At 37.8% G+C, this 19,387-nt stretch overlaps 5 protein-coding genes across 7 annotated transcripts; 1 reads left to right on the top strand and 4 right to left on the bottom strand.

Moving 5' to 3' along the window:
• Positions 1–1,704: 1,704 nt before the first annotated feature.
• Positions 1,705–4,113, top strand: LOC140766072 (GDSL esterase/lipase At5g45910-like). The gene is made up of 5 exons (XM_073105480.1): positions 1,705–2,073; positions 2,208–2,423; positions 2,501–2,649; positions 2,765–3,038; positions 3,707–4,113. Exons 1-5 carry the CDS (start codon positions 1,836–1,838, stop codon positions 3,937–3,939), a joined length of 1,110 nt encoding a protein of 369 aa, XP_072961581.1. The 5' UTR covers positions 1,705–1,835; the 3' UTR covers positions 3,940–4,113.
• Positions 4,114–4,851: 738 nt separating this feature from the next.
• On the bottom strand, positions 4,852–6,934 carry LOC140765646 (uncharacterized). 2 transcript variants are annotated; one of them, XM_073104824.1, is made up of 3 exons: positions 6,512–6,934; positions 5,389–6,318; positions 4,852–5,277 (listed from the first exon to the last, which is right to left on the bottom strand). In XM_073104824.1, exons 1-3 carry the CDS (start codon positions 6,866–6,868, stop codon positions 4,951–4,953), a joined length of 1,614 nt encoding a protein of 537 aa, XP_072960925.1. In that variant the 5' UTR covers positions 6,869–6,934; the 3' UTR covers positions 4,852–4,950. The 2 variants fall into 2 exon arrangements, with proteins under 2 accessions (XP_072960925.1, XP_072960926.1); XM_073104825.1 differs by having other exon boundaries at positions 4,852–5,265.
• A 1,076-nt stretch (positions 6,935–8,010) lies between these two features.
• LOC140764247 (protein trichome birefringence-like 37) lies at positions 8,011–11,194 on the bottom strand. Of its 2 annotated transcripts, none has more exons than XM_073102712.1 (5): positions 10,775–11,194; positions 10,493–10,667; positions 8,931–9,106; positions 8,695–8,853; positions 8,011–8,277 (listed from the first exon to the last, which is right to left on the bottom strand). In XM_073102712.1, the coding sequence occupies exons 1-5, from the start codon at positions 11,065–11,067 to the stop codon at positions 8,163–8,165; spliced, it is 918 nt and encodes a 305-aa protein (XP_072958813.1). In that variant the 5' UTR covers positions 11,068–11,194; the 3' UTR covers positions 8,011–8,162. The 2 variants fall into 2 exon arrangements, with proteins under 2 accessions (XP_072958813.1, XP_072958811.1); XM_073102710.1 differs by having other exon boundaries at positions 8,011–8,354; positions 10,775–11,183.
• Positions 11,195–12,027: 833 nt separating this feature from the next.
• LOC140765040 (protein trichome birefringence-like 38) lies at positions 12,028–14,063 on the bottom strand. Its single transcript, XM_073103958.1, has 5 exons — positions 13,792–14,063; positions 13,541–13,700; positions 13,307–13,449; positions 13,043–13,195; positions 12,028–12,343 (listed from the first exon to the last, which is right to left on the bottom strand). The coding sequence occupies exons 1-5, from the start codon at positions 14,061–14,063 to the stop codon at positions 12,028–12,030; spliced, it is 1,044 nt and encodes a 347-aa protein (XP_072960059.1).
• Positions 14,064–15,141: 1,078 nt separating this feature from the next.
• LOC140765398 (senescence-specific cysteine protease SAG12-like) lies at positions 15,142–17,341 on the bottom strand. Its single transcript, XM_073104461.1, has 2 exons — positions 16,854–17,341; positions 15,142–15,891 (listed from the first exon to the last, which is right to left on the bottom strand). Exons 1-2 carry the CDS (start codon positions 17,290–17,292, stop codon positions 15,305–15,307), a joined length of 1,026 nt encoding a protein of 341 aa, XP_072960562.1. The 5' UTR covers positions 17,293–17,341; the 3' UTR covers positions 15,142–15,304.
• Between the last annotated feature and the right edge of the window lie 2,046 nt (positions 17,342–19,387).

Below are 19,387 nucleotides of genomic sequence, written 5' to 3'. Positions count from 1 at the left end.
AATGAATAAAATAATTAGAGAACGATTGAAATAAAAAATAAGATAAGAGAGAAGAAGAGATTTAAATAGGTTGTCCTAAACTCATTTTATGTATGGATGCTAAACCAATTTAGCTCACTATTTTTGTATTAATTTTTTATTTGTACAGTATAATTTGTAAGAATTCTCGTGAATAACCTTACGATTAGATATTTAAAGGCACTTATATTATATACATATTTTCAAATTCGAATAACTTTTTCTTTATACGGTATTAATTATTCCACTGTTATGATCACTGTACATGGCAGTTGATAGTTTAGATTGCCGATCTAGGGACTAATCGCATCTTCTCTTATAAACAACTCTATCGAATAGTTGTAACTTGTTTGAAAATAGATCGTCACGTTGTGAGGTTAGAATCTGGAGGTTTCGAGGTTTTACTTTGCGAACCAATTGAATAGGTCAAACTCCAACTAATGCCATTCATTATTTATTTAAATTAGCAGCGGAGTAGTTAAAAAAAAACGAAGAATTCCTCAACCCCCTTTCTGCGGTTGGCCGTACGTCTCATTAACCAACTATATTTATACGACTCACATGGTTGACTTTGAAAGCAAAGATTGCTCACATGGTTCATGGTTTTTTTAATATTTTTTACCTTCTCTCCCTTTTTTTTTGTTTGTTTTTGTTTTTGTTTTTGTTTGTGAGATGATGAAGTAGTGGATCCTATTTTCTTCTCTAAACACATGGTTAACTTGGAATCCCTCAAAAGCCCTAATTAGATTCAAACATTCAATGATTATCGACTTGATCCTCCATGAGTATGTAGTTTCACCGCATAGGGTCTACAATAAAAATCAGAGTCCATCTCCACCACTAGTTGTTTACCACTGACTTTTAGTTGACTAGAATCTTAGCCTTTAAGTCATATGTTTCAGCTAAGATGGCTGAATCATTCATTGTAGGCTACCATGCCTAATTTAATTTGACCATGGCACCAATCTCGCCTTGATAGCTCATCGGTTTAACTGTTCTATCATTGTTGAGCTTAAGTCAACAAGGCTCCGATAACTTTCACTTCATCTACATCCTTGCACATGGACTCCGTGGGTGATTTGCAACCTTCCTAGTTTATGACTGTTATGGTTGCATAAATATTTCCATAGTCCAAGTATACATTTGAGATTGGCTGCAAAATTCTTCTTTTATTTTAGCCACTAGAAGACTTGGCAACCAATCAACCGACAGTTTCATAAAATTAGATAATCCCTTTCTCATATTTCTCATTCCATTGTATTTTTTTCGATTAGTAGAGTTAATATGTATCATTCGGTACAACTAAAGAAGTTCTAGGATGACTCCAATTTTAAATAATTATTATAAAAAAAATTATTTGGTGGCTTAGCTTAGTGGCTGGCTGTGAGATAACTCAGACGGCATTTAGTTCCAAATAGTAGTAACTTGAAATCTAGACTAGATGACTTGTTGAGTCATAAGTGTCTGTAATTAAAGAAGGCTGACACTTTATCTTACTCATATCTAACCTTTCGAGTCTTGAATAATAAAATTAAAAAAAAAAAATCTACTAATCAAACGTTAATAATCTTTATCCATGAAAGGAATCGCCTACCAACCGGAGAACTCTTTGGGACGTGGTTGTATATCATGCGCTCCTTTGAGCAGTTAAAATAATGATTTGTTTTTGGTCCATCTCCTTGCAAAGAGACCAAATCAAAGCTACTCTTGTATAGTGGAAGTTAGGGGAAGGCATCAAAAACAAAGTTAAAGAGCCTTCAAGGCTTTCTCTCAGTTCTCAAACGCCTCTCCCCCCTTTCCTCTTATCCTATCCTACCATGAAGCCTTCCATCCTCGTCTCCTTTCTCCTTCTCTCTTCCATCCTTTCTCACACCTTCGCAGCGGAGAAGTATGCGGCTATATATAACTTTGGCGACTCCCTCGTCGACGCCGGCAACCTTTGTGTAAATGGCATCCCAGCCTATCTCGCCACCGCGCGGTGGCCGTATGGCATGACCTTTTTTGGGTACCCGACAGGGCGGTGCTCCGATGGCCGCTTGGTGATCGACTATATTGGTACATATTTGCCAATCTTAATTCACCCTCATAGAAATCTATTCGAATATGTAAATGACTAGTTTTGGCAAAAAGCCCACAAAAGGGAAGTCATGCATGGGAGTTACAAAACGCTTTTGTGTTTCTCTGTGTAGCCCAAGCTTTCGGGCTCCCCCTGCTTCCGCCGTCAAAGGCGAAGAACGCGACCTTTGAGCGCGGCGCGAATTTTGCGATCACCGGCGCGACGGCGCTCGACATCGGCTTCTTCGAGGCGAGGGGACTGGGCAAGACCATATGGAATTCTGGGTCCTTGCACACCCAGCTTCAATGGTTTGAGGAAATGAAGCCTTCAGTCTGTAGCTCACCTCAAGGTATATATGAGACAAATCCTATACTGGTCAAACTCCTGCATAGTTTCTTACATACTTGTTTGCATTTCTTTTTCTAGAGTGCAAGGAATTCTTTGGGAAATGTCTCTTTATTGTCGGTGAATTCGGAGGAAACGATTACAACTCGCCTCTGTTTGCGGGCAGGGACATGATGGAAGCGCACACTATGATTCCCCATGTCATAGAGTCCATTTCTAGTGCTGTAGAGGTTGTTAATTAGTTAAACTAATTACTTCTACAAATTAACAAACATCAAATTGATGGTTATAAATTCTCATTCTTCTCCTTTTCTTCTTCTGTTTTTTCTTTTCTTTTTTCTATAGAAATTGATTGAGCAAGGAGCTGTAGATCTTGTGGTGCCCGGAGTTTTGCCCATAGGATGCTTCCCTGTGTACCTTACCTTGTTCAGAGCTAAAGAGGACGGATATGGTCCACAGAGTGGCTGCCTAAGAAAGTTCAACACTTTGTCATGGGTACATAATTCGATGCTTCAACGGGCGATCCACCGGCTCCGGGATAAGTATCCGGCGGCGAGAATAGTCTACGCCGATTACTATACTCCGGTCGTCCAATTCATGCTTCAACCTGAAAAATATGGTTAGTCAACTCCCCTTTTCTCGTAGCTAGAAATATACTGAGTTTTTGTTTCAGAACTTGTCCTTTCTGATTGAGTTAAGTACATCGATCCGCCCAATGATTTCCATGAATCGGAGGGTCGCCCAATCCATCCTAAAATTGATGGAATTTTCCATTTCAGGTAGGTGAAGGGCTGTTGGGAGGAAATTGGATGGCTAGGCAAACTTTTAGCCTTGTCCCCAATCTATTATCCTCCTTACTTTTAGATGCTTTCCTTTCCAGGAGGGCTTGATGCATGACTAATTAGCTACCGTACCAATTTCAAAAGTTTTTTTTAACTTAATTCACTTTAATAAACTGGAGATAAATAATGCAGTTGGCAAGCGATCTGCCCTCTAAGTGGTTGCGATCCATCTAACTTGTTTGTTTTATCATATAGAAGATCCCACTTGGTCATTCTTTAATCATCTTCTCTAGTAGTACATACAGTATATGTTGGTCAACGAAACTCTCCGTCTCTCTCTCCCTCTCTGTCAAAGAGTTAAAAAGAAGAAAACAATAGTAGTAGCTCAAATCCGGAGGCTAAATCAAAATCTTTAAAAAGTAGGAAAACTAAGGGCACTAATTTATACTTACAGTTGGCATGAATATCTTGCAGGGAAATGACTCATTCTCCTTTACATTTGCAGGATTTCACAAGCAGCTACCCAAAGCTTGCTGTGGTGCAGGAGGTCAAGGCATTTACAACTTCAACCTTACATACAAATGTGGTGACCCAGGTTCAGCAGCATGTGAGGACCCAGCAAAACATTGGAGTTGGGATGGCATTCACTTAACTGAAGCTGCTTATGGATTCATAGCCAAAGGTTGGCTTAATGGTCCCTTTGCTGATCCACCTATTATGAGATCACAACGTCGCTGAAGAATGCCGACAAGCCCATTTATGCATAAAAAAATTTTAGGATTGTTTCTTTAGAAGGACCCATTTTCTTATGCTTATCTTGTTTGGTTGGTAAAGGTGAAGGTGAGGCTGTGGGTCTTGCTGTAACATGCATTTGTGACGAGTGATGAGCTGGTAAATTTTAATGTTCCGAGACATTTAAGGTTTAGCCCGAGATTGGATGAAAGAATAATATACGAAGGGTTAATACATAAATGCCACTGTAGATTACCCCAAGATAAGATCATAATAAGATATAGAGCCTTGAGCTTCTAAGTTTATCGTGTGACTCAGGATCCTAGTTGGTCTCATATCTTGGTGCAATACCAGATGTACGAGAGTGTACCTCCTGCCTCCTATTTGGCCACCATCTTGGTCTAACGTGATGCATACACGATGTAAAGACTTGGAAGAGGTAAATAAAATTAGACGTGGACTAAGAAAAAGAGACAGGAACAAAGAGAACATCTACCAACCACAAGATCCATAAACTAGTCTTTTAGCCAATTGATGATAGTTGATGGTTCCCATTTATGATTAATGGATGTTAGTTGCTACTTGCTAGCCTATGAACAAGAGATGAACAGGATGTACTAGAAATACCACACAATGCTCTATGAGCAAAACTAATTTGTGCACAGAAACTGATAGTAATACGGAAGCCTATTTTGACGTTTTTCACCCCTGATATATTAGTTCTCTTATTTCTAAGTTTCATTGGGTACTGATCTTCGGCTGAAAAAAACATCGAAATGAATTCAAATGGTGTGTCTGATTGGGTCTCTTCAGAAAAATTGTGCTTAAAATTAGGCTCAAGCCACATTCAACCAGAGACCCATGTTATAGTTGCACCAATCCAAGTAGCTTATTTCCTATTCAGCAGAAGCACTTAATTGCTAAAACCACCATTTTATTTACAATATTATTCGAAGTTGGAAACAAGCATTCACACCAAAGTAGAGACAAGCTGAAAGCTTGTTACAAACTACCTATTCACTTCTTTTCCTCTTCCTGCTTCTCCTCAATATCCATCTCCTTGAAAGGCTTAACCAAAGGGTCTTCTCCTACAACCATCTCCTTGGCAGTTTGTGCAATTCCAACCACAGTAGCACCCACAGCTTCGCATACATCCCCAGCAATAGTTGTGCCTTCAGTGCCCTTCACTCCCACCATCACTACTGCTGGCTTCTCCGCAACCAACTCTTCTTTCTCCTGTTCTTTTCCTTGCCGCTGCTTCCCTTCCTCTCCTTCCACCTTTCGCTGCTCTTCGTGTCTCTTGTATTCCTCTCCACCAATTGGTTCCTTCTCCTGCTCCCCAAGCTTAATGAAGGTTGCAATTTTGTAAAACAAAAAAGTTGCAAATAATATCAATTGACAACTTTGTCTAAACAAAAGAAGAATACCTTAGATTCTTCATATTTTTGACCATACCTTAGCTTCTTTAAGTTTTGGCAGAGTAACTTCTTTAGCTTTCTGAGGTAATTCTGTCGTCTTCTCCTTCACTTCCCCTGCTTTTCGCTCTGCAGTCTCCTTTGCTCTCTCAGTTGTAACCTTCGCTGCCTCTTTCGCCTCCTCTTCCTTTTGTGCAGCAATCTCCTTGGCTTTTTGCACAGACTCACCAGTAGTATCCTTTGCCTTCTCTGTCTTCTCCGCCGCATACTCCTTAGCTTTTTGCATAGTTTCAGCAGTAGAACTCTTCGCTTGCTCTGCTTTCTCCCCTGCATACTCCATTGCTCTACGACTCGCCTCCTTCGCCGCCTCCGTTGCCTCCCCGGCCTTCTCACCCGTTGTCTCCTTGGCCGTAGAAATCTTCTCGCTGGTGGTTTCCCCGGCGCTTGACGCCACGTCCTTCGCCTTCACCGCAGCTTGCTGCGTGTACTCTGAGGCGGATTTACCGACGGTCACGGTGGCATCCTTGGTTTTCTCAGCCGCCGCCTTCGTATACTCTGCAGCGGTCTTGCCTGTGCTCAAAGTGACATCCTTCGCCTTGACGGCTGCTTGCCTTGCGTACTCTGCGGCGGTCTCCCCGGTCTTTAGAGTGACATCCTTTGCCTTCTCCGCTCCTTGTTTTGCATACTCTGCAGCAGTCTCGCCGGTTTTTAAAGTTAAATCCTTCGCCTTCACTGCTCCTTCCTTTGCATACTCTGCAGCAGCCCCACCGGTTTTTAAAGTTACATCCTTTGCCTTCACTGCTCCTTCCTTTGCATACTCTGCAGCAGTCCCACCGGTTTTTAAAGTTATATCCTTTGCCTTCACTGCTCCTTCCTTTGCATACTCTGCAGCAGTCCCACCTGTTTTTAAAGTAACATCCTTTGCCTTCACTGCTGCATGGGATGCAGTGTCCTTGGCCACTTCAAACCCCTAATTTAAAACACAAGAGATCAAATCCGCTCTCTTGTAAGATTAAAATACACCAAAAAAAAAAAAATCCAGTTTATCGCAAAAGATTAGAACAACTCTGGTTAAGCTTTCATCCAAAAAAGAAAAGAGAGAGAGAGAGAGAGAGAAGGAATTAAAAACGCATAAGATTTGAGAAAAATATTAGAGTAAACACCTGACGACCCTTCTCCACCGTAAAGTCCTTCGCCTGCGTTCCCTTTTCGGCCGCGTACTCCGCAGCGACATGCGCGCCTTGCACAACCGACGCCTTGGCCTCGGTGCCCTTCGCCGCCACGTACGCCGTCGTGGCGCCGACGGCGTGGGTGACGGTCTCTTTGGTGTCGTGGAGTGCAGCCGAACCCGATTCCTTGGCTTTGGCGTAGCGCTCTTCCGCAGCGCGAATGGACTCGGTAGAGTTCTGTTGCGCTTGGCCTCGATACTGGCCGATCTCTTCTGGAGACATACTTGTTTGTTGAGTCGTGCGCTCCTCTTGCTCCGAAGAGCCCTTCTTGATTTCTTGCTGTGAAGCCATTAACCGACTATTCACGTAGTAGTACGTTGATGGATGGGCAGTGAAGGATGGGATCGAGTCATGGAAATGGGAAGACGTTTTAAGAAGATGGGACGATAGCGGTTTGGAGAGGCTGTTGACACGTGTTGGAGGAAGACGCACACGTGTTCATGGGATGAGTGATGCAACGCATGGGAGTGATTGAGATCACGTAGGATACTTCACTAGTGGACGATTTCATGATGGAGATGAACAGATGATAAGAGCGAGGAAGTATAAGTTGGTGGGTTGGATTAATCCATTCTACATCCAAATATTGTCAAATATATTTTGTTTGGTGGGATGCATATTTCTTTAAGCTATATATACAGATGCATTAGCTTCTGACATGATTTAAATTAGAAGATAAACTCCACTTACTGTAGCAGAAATCTTACTCGATCGATGCATATATGTGGTTTTCTTTTAGACTAAGCATGAGATTCATGTCTATCAATTAGTAGGTTCCAAATTGATTAAAGTAAGAGCTAGGCCAGTAGACATTAGTAGATCCCTGATATGTTTTGAGTTCTGGACTAATGTGGTGATTTCTTCTTTAATATGGTGATTTGATTTGATAATAAAGAAGGTGGTGGCTTACTCTTTAGAACAAATACCATGTACACTGGACTTTGGAAGGCCGTATTGCAGTTAGAGATGAATAAAAGGGCCCAGAATATCAGCAAGGAATAATTGGGCCTCTTCTTTCACAATCCTACAATTGACACTGTTGGCTAGCACTTTCTTTAGACTTGGTTTTCCTCCAAACTAGAAGAAAGGATTAGGATTTAGTGTGGGTGGACATTGTTCAAATTAATCTGAGCATATTATTGAAGCCATGTTAACTCATCTATTGTGTGCATATGATGCTTATGACCGCACGCACTCTAATCTTTCAATCCTTTATGTACTTTATTTGGGATGCGATCATGACCTTCAAATGCACATTAATATATTAATGCACATATGGTGCGTTCATAGAATTGCACTTGAATGAAGGAAAAATAAAAACCAACAACAAGAAGAACAACTTAGTAATATCATTCAATTATATCGTCCTTGATTTGGCCAATTTATTTGTTAAATACATAAGATCTAATATCATTTCTTGAGATATATGGATGTATAAGAATGGTTATTTTTTATTCATATTCTCCTATAACTTTGCCCTCATTTCCAAGAAAGAATTGCCGCGTATAATAATTGATTCCACGTATCAGTAAGGCCAGCAATGCACCAATGGCTGCAGTCCTCACGCAACTGGATTCCATTGTACTTAGAAGGATGAGCATCTTTTCTGAGCTGTGACAAGAATGATATGTCCAACAGATACACTGGCTTTGACATGGAGTTCAACACATTCTTCACAATGGCTTCTTGTGGCATTGGACCTGCAGGATAAGTTGAGGAATTGAGTGGTTTTGTTTGTCCTGAGCAACTTTGCCCTGGCTCGCCCCAATCTTGCCCACTGGAATTTATCAGTAAGACAAAAGAATCGTATATCAGACAGAGGCCCCTTTGGTTTGCTGTGCTTGTAAATACCTGCATCGTTCTCTTCTTTCTCTTCTATATAGCATACAACTAATCAGGCGATTTATATATAGATCTCTAAAGCAGGCAATGGACAACTAACATTGGCTTTTGTTTGAAACATATGGGAAGATACCAAAGGAGGGGCAATAGACAAATCGGTGCATATGGGTATAAGGTTAAGACATAATAAATGCATGGCATGTGAACTTGAGTCCAGAGTCTTCATGTTTGATTAAAGACAACAGATTCCATCTGAACTGGTGATGTACACTTACTGGTAATGATCTGGAGAGACACTCTGGTAGAAGACCTCAGTGGTGGCAGGATTGACATTGGAATCTACCCATTTGGCCCACGTCTGCAATGCCTTGGAGAAAGCCACAGTTCGATCCATGTCTGCCATTATGTTTTTACCATCTTGCACAAAGTCCCATCTACTCGAAACAATTTAAATCATATTGTTAAGCAATTCTACATGTATCAACGTAGTAGGTAGTGCTCACATACGTACGGTTGTGAGGGCCCACGGCGAGGCCACCAATGCCATGTGTTGAAGATTAGCACGTCTGCTCCGAGCCATACATGACCAGCTTGGATGGAGTCGAGCTTGAGCACCCTCCCAATTTTCTCTCTTACTATGTCCACCAAGTAATGGGAGAGGTAGTACATCATGGTAACATTGTAATCCTACAACGTAAATGCCTTCTCTTAACATATATATATATATATATATGTGATCAAGAAAACCAAGAGCACAAACTGCTTAGGCTCTTCTTCCTAACTATGGATAGCTATTAAGCATAAGATTAGACTTTAGAAGAATGCTTTCTCTTAAATACACGCAATATTAGAGTAACTTATGGATCTACAAAATGTGCACGAAGTAGGTTACTATGCTTATACTATGTCCTTCTCATGCACCAGATGACATCATGAAGGATTATATATTGGTGGATTTGGCACGACGCTGATGTATATGGATGGTTGTGCATGCTGGAGGAACATGATGCACACCTGCCGACACTAACATCCAATTCACAAATGAATCATGGTGAACTGTGCTTCATAACGTTTTGTCACATGAACACACTAGAATTTTTAAGTTCCATGTTCATATATTTGATTACCATCTAGCATTTAAATGAATAAGAATCCCTTGCTATGTTTTGAGAAAACTACACCAAACTGCTAGTCGAAGAAAGGCTAATAGAATTTTAGAGAAAATAAGTATTTATTTAATTAAGATTATCTTCTAGAGGCTGCATCTTGTGACCCACTTAATTGACTGAGAAAAGATGTTCAAAAGGTTAAAAAATGGTCCCAAAGAAATATACGATATCAACTACTAGTCTACTTAATTAAATTAAATGTAGAACATTGAAGTGTGAAGTGGTAACCACCTGTTAATATGGCTGCTAAGAAGTCCCTATCCTAGATTTAATTTCTCTTTGGACAAAAATCGAACCCGCCAGCCCATTTATAACATGAGGACAAATTTATGAACCAATTAATTTGGTTATAACATAAAAATAAATATATTTATAATTCAAAAAAAAAAACTCATTTACAGTACAAATAAATTGGCTTATAATTTGAATGACTTAAAGTTAAATTTGTGACATATATAATATATGGGTTATGTTTGTGTTTGCATCATAATCACTTAACTCCGACGTGACTAGATCCTAACCAGACTAATAAGTGAATTCGAATAGGATTATATATCCCAACATTCCTACCTAATAAGTAATAGCTTTAACAACATTTTTGATTAACTGATTATCTAATCACGAGTTTATGCTCACACGAGATGGATGGCGACGTGATACAGATGATGTAGCAGTCCATATGAGCCACAAATTTGTGACGCGTTAGTTCTATATATGCTTTATGAGGCAATTGGATTATTTTCTTCTTTTTACGTATTACCCCAAAATTAGTGTGATGTTAGTTAATGTATCATTTTAACTTTATCATAGACATCGGATGATAGAAATACTCACAGATTAACTGAGGTTTATGGTTTAAGGTAAAAACGTCTTAAAAAGATCAATAGTGTCTCTTTACACCTACCTCGAACTTTATGGAAGAAAGTATTCCCATCCCAGGCGAGCTGGTCCAGCTTGCGTTCGGCGCCGCCGAGTGCAGCAAGCAAAGCATGGACTCGTACTGGTTCGCACTCAACGAGTCACCAACGAACATTATTCTCTTCCCACTCCATCTCCTCAGCAACTCCTTCCCATCAAATCTATCCACAAAGAAAAAAGAGAGAGAGAGAGAGAGAAGAAAACCATCAAAAATTGATCCCCTTCGGAAATCATCAAAATTGCAACGAGTTTAGCATCAGCAACCAACCTTGGCAGCTCACACGAATTGGGCTTCCATCGATATTTGAGATAGAACTTATCTGGTCGACCATACTTTATGCAATCGAACTCCTTGCGGATAAACGGGCAATTTGAAGAGTCATATATTGGATACGACTCGTCGTAGACCCAGTTTCCAGCGAACGGGTTGCAATCGGAGATCACTCCCTTGCTCTTAGAGGACCTGGAGGCAACTCCACGTTGAAATAAGAATGGAGAAAGAGATACTAGACCGCAGAAGAAGAGAAGAGAACCCAAGCTTATGTTGGATTTGGATCTCATAATTGAAGGGGGTGGGGGGAGAGAGAGAGAGAGAGAGAGAGATAAAGAGAGAAGTGGGCAAATTGGCTGGGTTTTGTCCGATATATAGTCTACGGTTTGTAGCCTTTTGCGGACGTATTCCGTGCTGGATTCTTATGGGCGCAGCGAGTTTGGTTAAAGGTGCGAATAATGTGGGAGTGGAAGGTAGGAATATATTTTTATTTAATCGGCGTAACAAACAGCAAGCCAATCATCACTTACTCAATATAATATCTTTGATCAGCTCTGCTTCCTTTCGTCGACGAGGATTGGGATGTTGACAAACACTGTCTTTTTTTGTGAATCTCCTTTCCAATTCCTCCATATGGTGAATGAAAGATTTGCTTGGCCAGATACATTACTTAGAAGAAAGTGCATGAAGATTGATACGCTTCCTCTATTTGTCCCTCACTTTATTCTGATACCGATATATATGAGATGCACTAACGGAACAATGATCGGCAAAAGTCATGTAGTTAAGGCATATCTAATATGTCCAAATCTTTTGGGCCCTTAGGCAAGCATGTGAAGAACTTGGACGCACCCATCTATTTACAGCCCATTGCATTTGGTCTTTGTTGACTTGCGAAACAGAAGAATAAAGAGAAAAGGGGTAAAGGGCCAATCGCTGTTGGAGATGTACAACCTGCAGTTGTAATTTGGAGCCTTGGAGATAACTTTGAACTCAGTGCATTATATATATGGAATTAATTTGTTTCATTACATGCTACATGGCCTCTTTTATAGCATACGCAGTCTCCTCCTCTCACATTCAAGTCGAAGATATTCTTTAAAAGTACAAAAATAGTTTTTTATATCACTATTTTTATAATATTTATGATTTGATTCAGATAGATTGTCGTTTTATAATTTTGTTAAGAATTGAAGGCATCTAAGAATGGAAGGAAGATTTTGGCTATTTCCTAAGATCTCCTATAGATATCACTTCCTTCGCGGGTTCAAACTAACAAGGACAGCTTGAAATAGTTGGTTCCATGTATCTGGAAGGCCAGGAAGACACCAATGGGTGCAGTCGTTGCGAGATCGTATTCCATTGTATGTTGATGGATGGGCATCTTTCCTGAGCTGCGAGAGGAAGGTAATGTCCAAGAGATGCACTGGCTTTGCCATCTTCCTCAGCACTTGCTTCACAATGGCTTCTTGCGGCATAGGGCTTGTAGGGTATCTTGAGGCGTTTAACAATGGACGTGTTTGTCCTTTGCAGGTCCCTGCCTTTGCCTCTCCCCAAGTTTGTCCACTAAATTTTACCATAAAGTAGAGAAATAAAAAATCAAGAAATTAAACAAAAATTATAGAGGCCAAATTTAAAAAAAGATAAAAAGATAAAAAGGAGTTCTAAAATAGATTTTTAAGGAAAACAAAATAAAACCTAGAGAATTTTATAAATAAGTCCCTATATTTTTCTAATAAATTTTCTATTTAACACCTTGTTTTTAAAGATTTTATAACCCTACATTTTGTTTTTCCTTATAATTTTTATATAACATTCTAGCGTTAACTTTGTCTAAGCGGTATTAACTTATTATACAATTTATATAACTCTACTAATTATATTACTAAAATATATTTAAAAGTTCTAATTTAACCTAGAAAACTAAATCCTATCCCACTAAACATAATCCTTTTTCCTAAGTTAATTACACTAAATCCGATAAATCCTCTTTCCCAGAATTGAATCATGTCCCGCTAAATCTAAATTATATTTCTCAAAATTAAATCCTACCCCATTAGTTATGATTCTACATGAAAATTATAGAAAAAATTGAGAGATCAAATTATAAAATCCTCAAGATAGGGTGTTAATTAGAATGGTCAAAATATAGGCTGTGATTTATAAAAAAAATTAAAAAACTATTATAGGATATATAGAAAATATAGGACAAAAAATAATTTAAAGGTTCATGGAATAACAACAATCAAGTATGTGGGAACTTACTATGAGGGAGAGACACCCAAGTAGAAGACTTTGGTAGTAGTTGTATCAACACTGGTATCTACCCATCTGGACCATGTTCTCAATGCCATCCAAAAAGCTCTAATGCGATCCATGTCTTTGAGTATCATGCTCCCATGTTGCACGTAATCCCATCTACAACACCACAAGTAAGTAATCCCGAAGCTAATCAAGATAATTAACGTATATAATTATGGTCGGAGTAATCACGGTCGAGTGGGTCCAACTCGGGTCCACCAATGCCACGTGTTAAAGATGAGGACGTCTGCACTGCGCCATATTGCGTTTCCAGTTGCCATGGAATCAAGCTTGAGAACTCGTCCGATTGGCTCTTGGACGATGTCGACTAAGTAATGAGAGAGATGGAGTATAACGCTCATGTCATAGCTCTGCATCCAGGCATTGATATCAATACTAATATCGAGTAATGGATCAATTTAACTACGTACAGAGATATAAGGACTCCACCAAAAATCTGACAGTAGTGACGTCGCCCTCTGTGATCATAGTATATTTTACACGTGGATTTACGGCATAAATCACGCAAAGCATCGACTCGTACTGATTCACACTCAACGAGTCACCAACAAACATTACTCTCTTCCCCATCCACTTCATAATAAACTGCCTGCCATCAAGCCTACACACAGATTTTCTATCATTTATTTCATCACATCATATACTAACTGTCGAAAAATAAGAAGAGAGAGAGAGATAGAAAAGAAACTGGCCTCTGGAGTCCACAAGTGTGGGGTTTCCATTGATATTTGAGGTATTCTCTATCTGGGCGGCCATATTTAAGGCAATCGTACTCCTTACGAATAAAGGGACAACTCTTTGAGTCATAGAGCACTGGTTTGGAGTAGTCGTAGACCCAGCTCCCATTGAAAGGGTTACACTTTCCACTGCCGCTGGGAATGTTAAACTCTGGCATCGAACCTTGTACAGAAGCAACGTAAGAAGCAAAAGCAATGTAGAAGAGGAGAGGAGAACCGAATCCCATTTTGGGTTATGAGGAAGAGAATCAGATACGTTGAAGGGGAGAATAGTCATGGTTAATTTATATGTCTGGAGTACGAGTTTGGTTAATATGAACATTGACGCTACCGTTTCATATGTAGAACTGTTACGTTATTAATATAATTAAGAGTGGAAAACAATAAACTGATTCATTTGCTTTTTTCTCAGGCAATGGAGTTCAATAAATTACTTTTGGAGTAAATTATATGAATTTTATTTAGAAATAAATTTAACCGAACGGAACAAAAATGAAATACATTTAATCTTTCTTATTTGGAACGATCTAGGTAGGAAACTTTTTTAAATCAAATGTATCCCTGATTGCTTTCTAAACCTATAGGAATTTATGGTATTACTAAAATCTGAAGCACAATTAGTAAATATGTATAAAAAGAAGATTTTTCATGTAAAGATACAAAATAGTTTTCTCAAACTATTTTTGTAATATTTTAAACAAATATTGAAATCTAATATTCAATGAAAATTGCCTCAGTGAAAACTGCCGAGCGATCTAAGAATGAAGAAATAAAAGAATGTAGAGGAAGAGAAGAAAGAAGAGCCACTCAAGGACAAGAGACATCTTTGCTCCTCCTAGATAAGAGGTAAAAGTGGGAAAATGGAGGAGGTTATAACTTAAGCCCCGTTAACTTCAATAATAATTCTTTTCTTATTTAGAATACATTTCTTATCCTAAATAACAGGTAATATAATAATGGAGATATTCTAGAATACAAATATTATTAATTAAAATTACATCTTATACTACACATTAAACTAATTATTAATTTATCCATGATATCTATCCCATTAATTTATTTTATATCAAATTAAATAATATTTATCATAATTTTATAAAGATGTAATAGATTATTTCTTTTATTTTATATCATATTAAAAGTAATTAATTATTACATTTTTATTCAGAATATAAGTGAACATAAAAGTATTTATTACTATATTAAATAATAACAAATAAAAATTACTATTTCTATTTTAATCAATCATATTTTACATGTCAACGAGGCCTAAGATGGTAGCAAAGATCATATGGAAAAGGAAGATAAAAAGAAAAACGTGCACATTTATTTACTAGTCAAACAGGGACAATTTCCTTCACGTACAATAATCTTAAGCAGTTCGATGTTCCTTTATTACACTTCCAACTAAACAAACATACAAATAAAACAATCACTGGAGTCAATGGAGAAATCATTTACTGAATCCTTAGATAACTGGGAATGAAGCTTCCCTGGCAATACCACACAACCCTTCTTCAGCATCCACATCCTTTTGCATTAGTATGTAACCACCCTCACCCCATGACTCGCCCCATGAGTTCTTCACTATCCAGTAGCTCGTTCCATCGATACCTTCTCCATAACCAACGATTGTAACGGCGTGATTAAGCTCAGTCCCACACGGTCCTGTAAAAATACCACCACTGTAGAATTGGAACTCTTGACCGCCTGCATCGATCGCAACCGATACAGGTTGGTGGAACACAGCTTTCATGAGCAATGCTTCGTTGTTTTCAGGTACAATGCTGTAGTCGATGATAGAAGCTACAGGTTGAGATAGTTTTGAGATATCGCAGGTGCCTTCAACTCCTGTGTAGGGATAGATAGCCTCAGTTGTTAGACCACCAGTTTCGATGATGAAAGAGAAGGCTTTCGCGGGCCAACCGCCGTTGCATCCATGGTTGGTATTATCGCAGTCGACAAGTAGCTGCTCTGATAAGGATATCAATGCTCCTGTTTTGATTTGAACGATCCCTTCCATTGCTGCCGCCGCAGAGAATGCCCAACAACTTCCTATATATGTAGTACATATGCTTAGTACAGTATCGAAGGCAAAAAGTTACATATATATATATATATATATATATATGTATGCATATAATTACTTCCATTGTTGTTGATTACATAAAATAATACTACTAGAATTTATAGTATACGTAATGATTACAATTCCTAATATTTGTCTTATGCATGAACCATGAAAGGCACGACTGCGGCTGACAAAATAAATGAGCAGCTTGGCTCTGACTCGGCTTAAATTGAGAATTGAGTTGAGCTGGTCTTGAGCGGTTAATTTATGCTTGAAAATAATTTGTTGAGCCGAGTTTGAGCCAAATCCAGCTCATTTTGACTCAGCTAGATAAAATTATATATATATATATATATATATATATATATATATATATATATATATATATATATACTATGTATAACTCAGGTTCGGCTAGGCTTGAGTTGACTGAACCTGATCGAACACCAAATTTTGGCTCAAAAACAATGTCCACTCCTTACATCGGTAGGCCCAACAGATTAGTTGCAAAGTACAATATCAGTAGAAAATGGGTTAAGTTCCTTGTATAGCATTCAGAATATCCTTATTTGGTTGTATACTCTTTCAAAGTCATTGTTTTGAAATAAATATTATTGAAGAAATAAATTTAGAATTATAAATTAAAATATCAATTATTTAACAGATGAAAATAATATATAAAATAATCTTGAAATGAAAACAAGAATAAAGGTTTAAATTTCTTATAAATTGACCAAAATTTAATAGTAATTTAGCTTTGAGGGCTATCCAAACGAAAAATAAGGTTTATAAGGAGGTATATATCCACATAAAGAGGGGTATACCCATAATAAGATATTCTAGAGGAGCATACTTATGAAAAAAAAAGAGAAAAAGCCTTGTATTATCTGTAGTTCTCTTCTTAGTAAATTTAGTTAAATGGCATAAGAGCTGACCATATTCTTACCACATTGCTCTTGGTTCTTGACATTAGTCACAGCACCCATAGTCCTCCAATCGATGGTTGCGGACGGGCTCGTCGTCTTGTAGTTGAACGGCTTCGTCGGCGGTGAAGAACTCTTGAGAGACTTATAGCCGGTGTGAGTGGCGAGGAACTCCTCATTGGTCATGTCGGCAAACTCGTTAATGGCGAGGGTGAGGTTGAACTTTCCGGTACCATTGTTGAATGCTTCGATGTACTGGAAGTTGTCCTTAAAGATCTGGAAGCGTTTCAGCTGCTCCTTGGCGTCCTTGTAAACCTTGCCATATTTACTCATGAACTCCTCAAACTTCTTCACGAGTGAGCCCTGATCAATATCGTCAAGGCCAAAGGAGGCTACAGGAGAAGCAGCCCAGAATGTACAAACGAGAGCTAAGAGAACTAAGAGACGAACTGAGGAAGCCATGAGAACTGTGAAGCCTTTCGTTTAATTTGTTTGTGAGGAGGTTATAAGCTCCCTAGCTATTAGATGGGGTTTATATAGACACACGCAGGCTTTTGCATAAGAACTCGTCAAGCTTTTTGGCAGTTGCCGAAAGACTTCGTATTGGTCAGTGGATCGAGACGTAGCCGCCTAGATAACGCAGTTGGCAGTCCTTTTTGGTGCTCCAGCGCGGTTTGAACAAGTAAACCATAACGTGCTCTTCCTATCTAATGCGTTAATATATATATATTAAAAGAAGTTTGTGCGAATCCTTCAATTCTCCCTGACTCCTTCTGAATTGCATCATTAGATGCATACCTTTTAAAGTTTTTTACATGGATATCTTCTATATTATTTTTGGTTACTTATGACTTCAACTTCGAACCACCTAATAATCGAAAAGAGGATGATGTGCTTAAGTCAGCGGAATGCTTAAAAAAAAGGAGTCTTAAGCTTTCTTCGGTTTGTGGAGTTATCTTAGGGAAATCGGAGGTGTTATAAACTGACTTTTTTTCTTTATATGTCAAAAATATATAAATTAAAGGGTTGTTTGGAGTCATGTTTCTAAAGATGCTGCTTCAATATATATTGTAATTAGATATAGAATTTATATGATGGATTCCCTAAGCTAATATACGTATAAATATTGGTATCCATTCAATTACGCTGATGCCAAAACACGGTCTGCTCATCTCTTCATTAAGACAATATACTTATTTGATAGTTATTTGTTAGTGGCGTTTGTCTAATGCATTATCTACAAAAATATTTAACCAAATATATTTCTTTTCCATATATAAAGTGTCCAAGATGTTAAGAATAACATGTGAATAAATAATTCACATTAAAAATAATAATAAATAATAAATGTGTAAAAAGTTTTAGCCCTCCTTTGAACCTTATAAGAACCTTACAAGGGTTAAATTGTAAGGTTTTTCTCAAATCCTTAGTTACTGCACTTCACAAGTTTATTTACACCCTATCTTTACAAAGTTTTTGACTATTTTATGGTTGCTCTTAATTTCTTTATCCGTCTACTTTACTTTAAATATGCATCTAATTTATTTTAAAATTTATACATAAAATTAGGTAATGTTTTAAAATTGATATCTAAATTAATAATTTTAAATATAAGTCGCTGACTAAATTAACAATCTATGTAGAAATTTTAAATTCACTTAAAAAATTGCCAAGATCAGAAGAAAAACTTCAAATATATACAAACTGTTGATCGGGAAAGTGATTTATATGAAAAAAAAAATCTCTCGAACTTTGTAATTTTCTGAGTGATTTAAAAATTTTCCTATAAGTTACTAATCCAATTATGAACTTATATTTAAAAATTACTGATTGAGACATAAAATTAGACCCCCTAAGAAAATGAGAGGGCTGGTTTGCTCAAAAACTGTTATCTTCTCACTCAGATACACTATTAAATTTATTTATTTTCTGAAAGAATGATATACTATTAAATCAGAACGAAAAGACTTAGTCACCAATTCATCAGAATTAATATAATTCATGTTGACTAGTCATATTGGCATATCCATTTCCAGCTCTCCGTGATGCATGAATTGGTCTACCAATCCTGCGTTTGGTTGGATATGCTTAAATATCGGTATTAAACCCAAAATATTACCTTTTTTTAAGGCCAAGACCCAATCTTTTTTACTTAATTTCAATTTTCTTTTTCCAAGTCCTAGATTCAGGTAGTCCTTCAACTAGAGATTTAGTTTTTTCCCCGGAAATGATCTATTCTTCAGAAGTCTAAAAAGGCATACAACTTTCTTTAAAATAATAATGCAATTCCTGACCTAAAATAGTATGCAATCTTAAAAAAAAAAAAAAAAAAAAAAAATCTAAGAAGACCCTGTAGACCATATTTTGTAGTCAAACTGATCATATTTATTGACAGCTCTTAACATGGTATGCATTCAAGACCTGATGCAACTTATCTAATAGTCAATCGTGAAATTAATGCAACCTAGTCACCGATCTGATCAGAATATGTAGTTCATGAAGTCAAATTGGCATATCCATTACCAGCCTTAACAAGCGCATGAATTGGTCTACTTAT

Source organism: Typha angustifolia, chromosome 8 (genome assembly GCF_048772165.1).
Source record: "Typha angustifolia cultivar Huaian chromosome 8, ASM4877216v1, whole genome shotgun sequence".
Classification (NCBI taxonomy): Eukaryota; Viridiplantae; Streptophyta; class Magnoliopsida; order Poales; family Typhaceae; genus Typha; species Typha angustifolia.
This window is presented reverse-complemented; position numbering and strand designations above follow the sequence as displayed.

What these genes read in the sequence shown, in the direction of transcription:
- LOC140766072 (XM_073105480.1), top strand. Translation starts at nt 1,836, where the DNA reads ATGAAGCCTTCCATCCTCGTCTCCTTTCTCCTTCTCTCTTCCATCCTT. An exon ending in CTTGGTGATCGACTATATTG is followed by an intron (nt 2,074 to 2,207) that starts GTACATATTTGC and finishes TTCTCTGTGTAG; the next exon opens with CCCAAGCTTTCGGGCTCCCC. An exon ending in GCTTCAACCTGAAAAATATG is followed by an intron (nt 3,039 to 3,706) that starts GTTAGTCAACTC and finishes TTACATTTGCAG; the next exon opens with GATTTCACAAGCAGCTACCC.
- LOC140765646 (XM_073104824.1), bottom strand. Translation starts at nt 6,868, where the DNA reads ATGGCTTCACAGCAAGAAATCAAGAAGGGCTCTTCGGAGCAAGAGGAG. An exon ending in CGGTGGAGAAGGGTCGTCAG is followed by an intron (nt 6,319 to 6,511) that starts GTGTTTACTCTA and finishes GTTTTAAATTAG; the next exon opens with GGGTTTGAAGTGGCCAAGGA. An exon ending in CAAAACTTAAAGAAGCTAAG is followed by an intron (nt 5,278 to 5,388) that starts GTATGGTCAAAA and finishes ACCTTCATTAAG; the next exon opens with CTTGGGGAGCAGGAGAAGGA.
- LOC140764247 (XM_073102710.1), bottom strand. Translation starts at nt 11,067, where the DNA reads ATGAGATCCAAATCCAACATAAGCTTGGGTTCTCTTCTCTTCTTCTGC. An exon ending in AATTCGTGTGAGCTGCCAAG is followed by an intron (nt 10,668 to 10,774) that starts GTTGGTTGCTGA and finishes CTTTGTGGATAG; the next exon opens with ATTTGATGGGAAGGAGTTGC. An exon ending in GTCTCTCCAGATCATTACCA is followed by an intron (nt 8,355 to 8,694) that starts GTAAGTGTACAT and finishes GATAAATTCCAG; the next exon opens with TGGGCAAGATTGGGGCGAGC.
- LOC140765040 (XM_073103958.1), bottom strand. Translation starts at nt 14,063, where the DNA reads ATGGGATTCGGTTCTCCTCTCCTCTTCTACATTGCTTTTGCTTCTTAC. An exon ending in GACGTCCTCATCTTTAACAC is followed by an intron (nt 13,196 to 13,306) that starts GTGGCATTGGTG and finishes GTGGTGTTGTAG; the next exon opens with ATGGGATTACGTGCAACATG. An exon ending in TTGGGTGTCTCTCCCTCATA is followed by an intron (nt 12,344 to 13,042) that starts GTAAGTTCCCAC and finishes GGTAAAATTTAG; the next exon opens with TGGACAAACTTGGGGAGAGG.
- LOC140765398 (XM_073104461.1), bottom strand. Translation starts at nt 17,292, where the DNA reads ATGGCTTCCTCAGTTCGTCTCTTAGTTCTCTTAGCTCTCGTTTGTACA. An exon ending in CAAGAACCAAGAGCAATGTG is followed by an intron (nt 15,892 to 16,853) that starts GTAAGAATATGG and finishes CTACATATATAG; the next exon opens with GAAGTTGTTGGGCATTCTCT.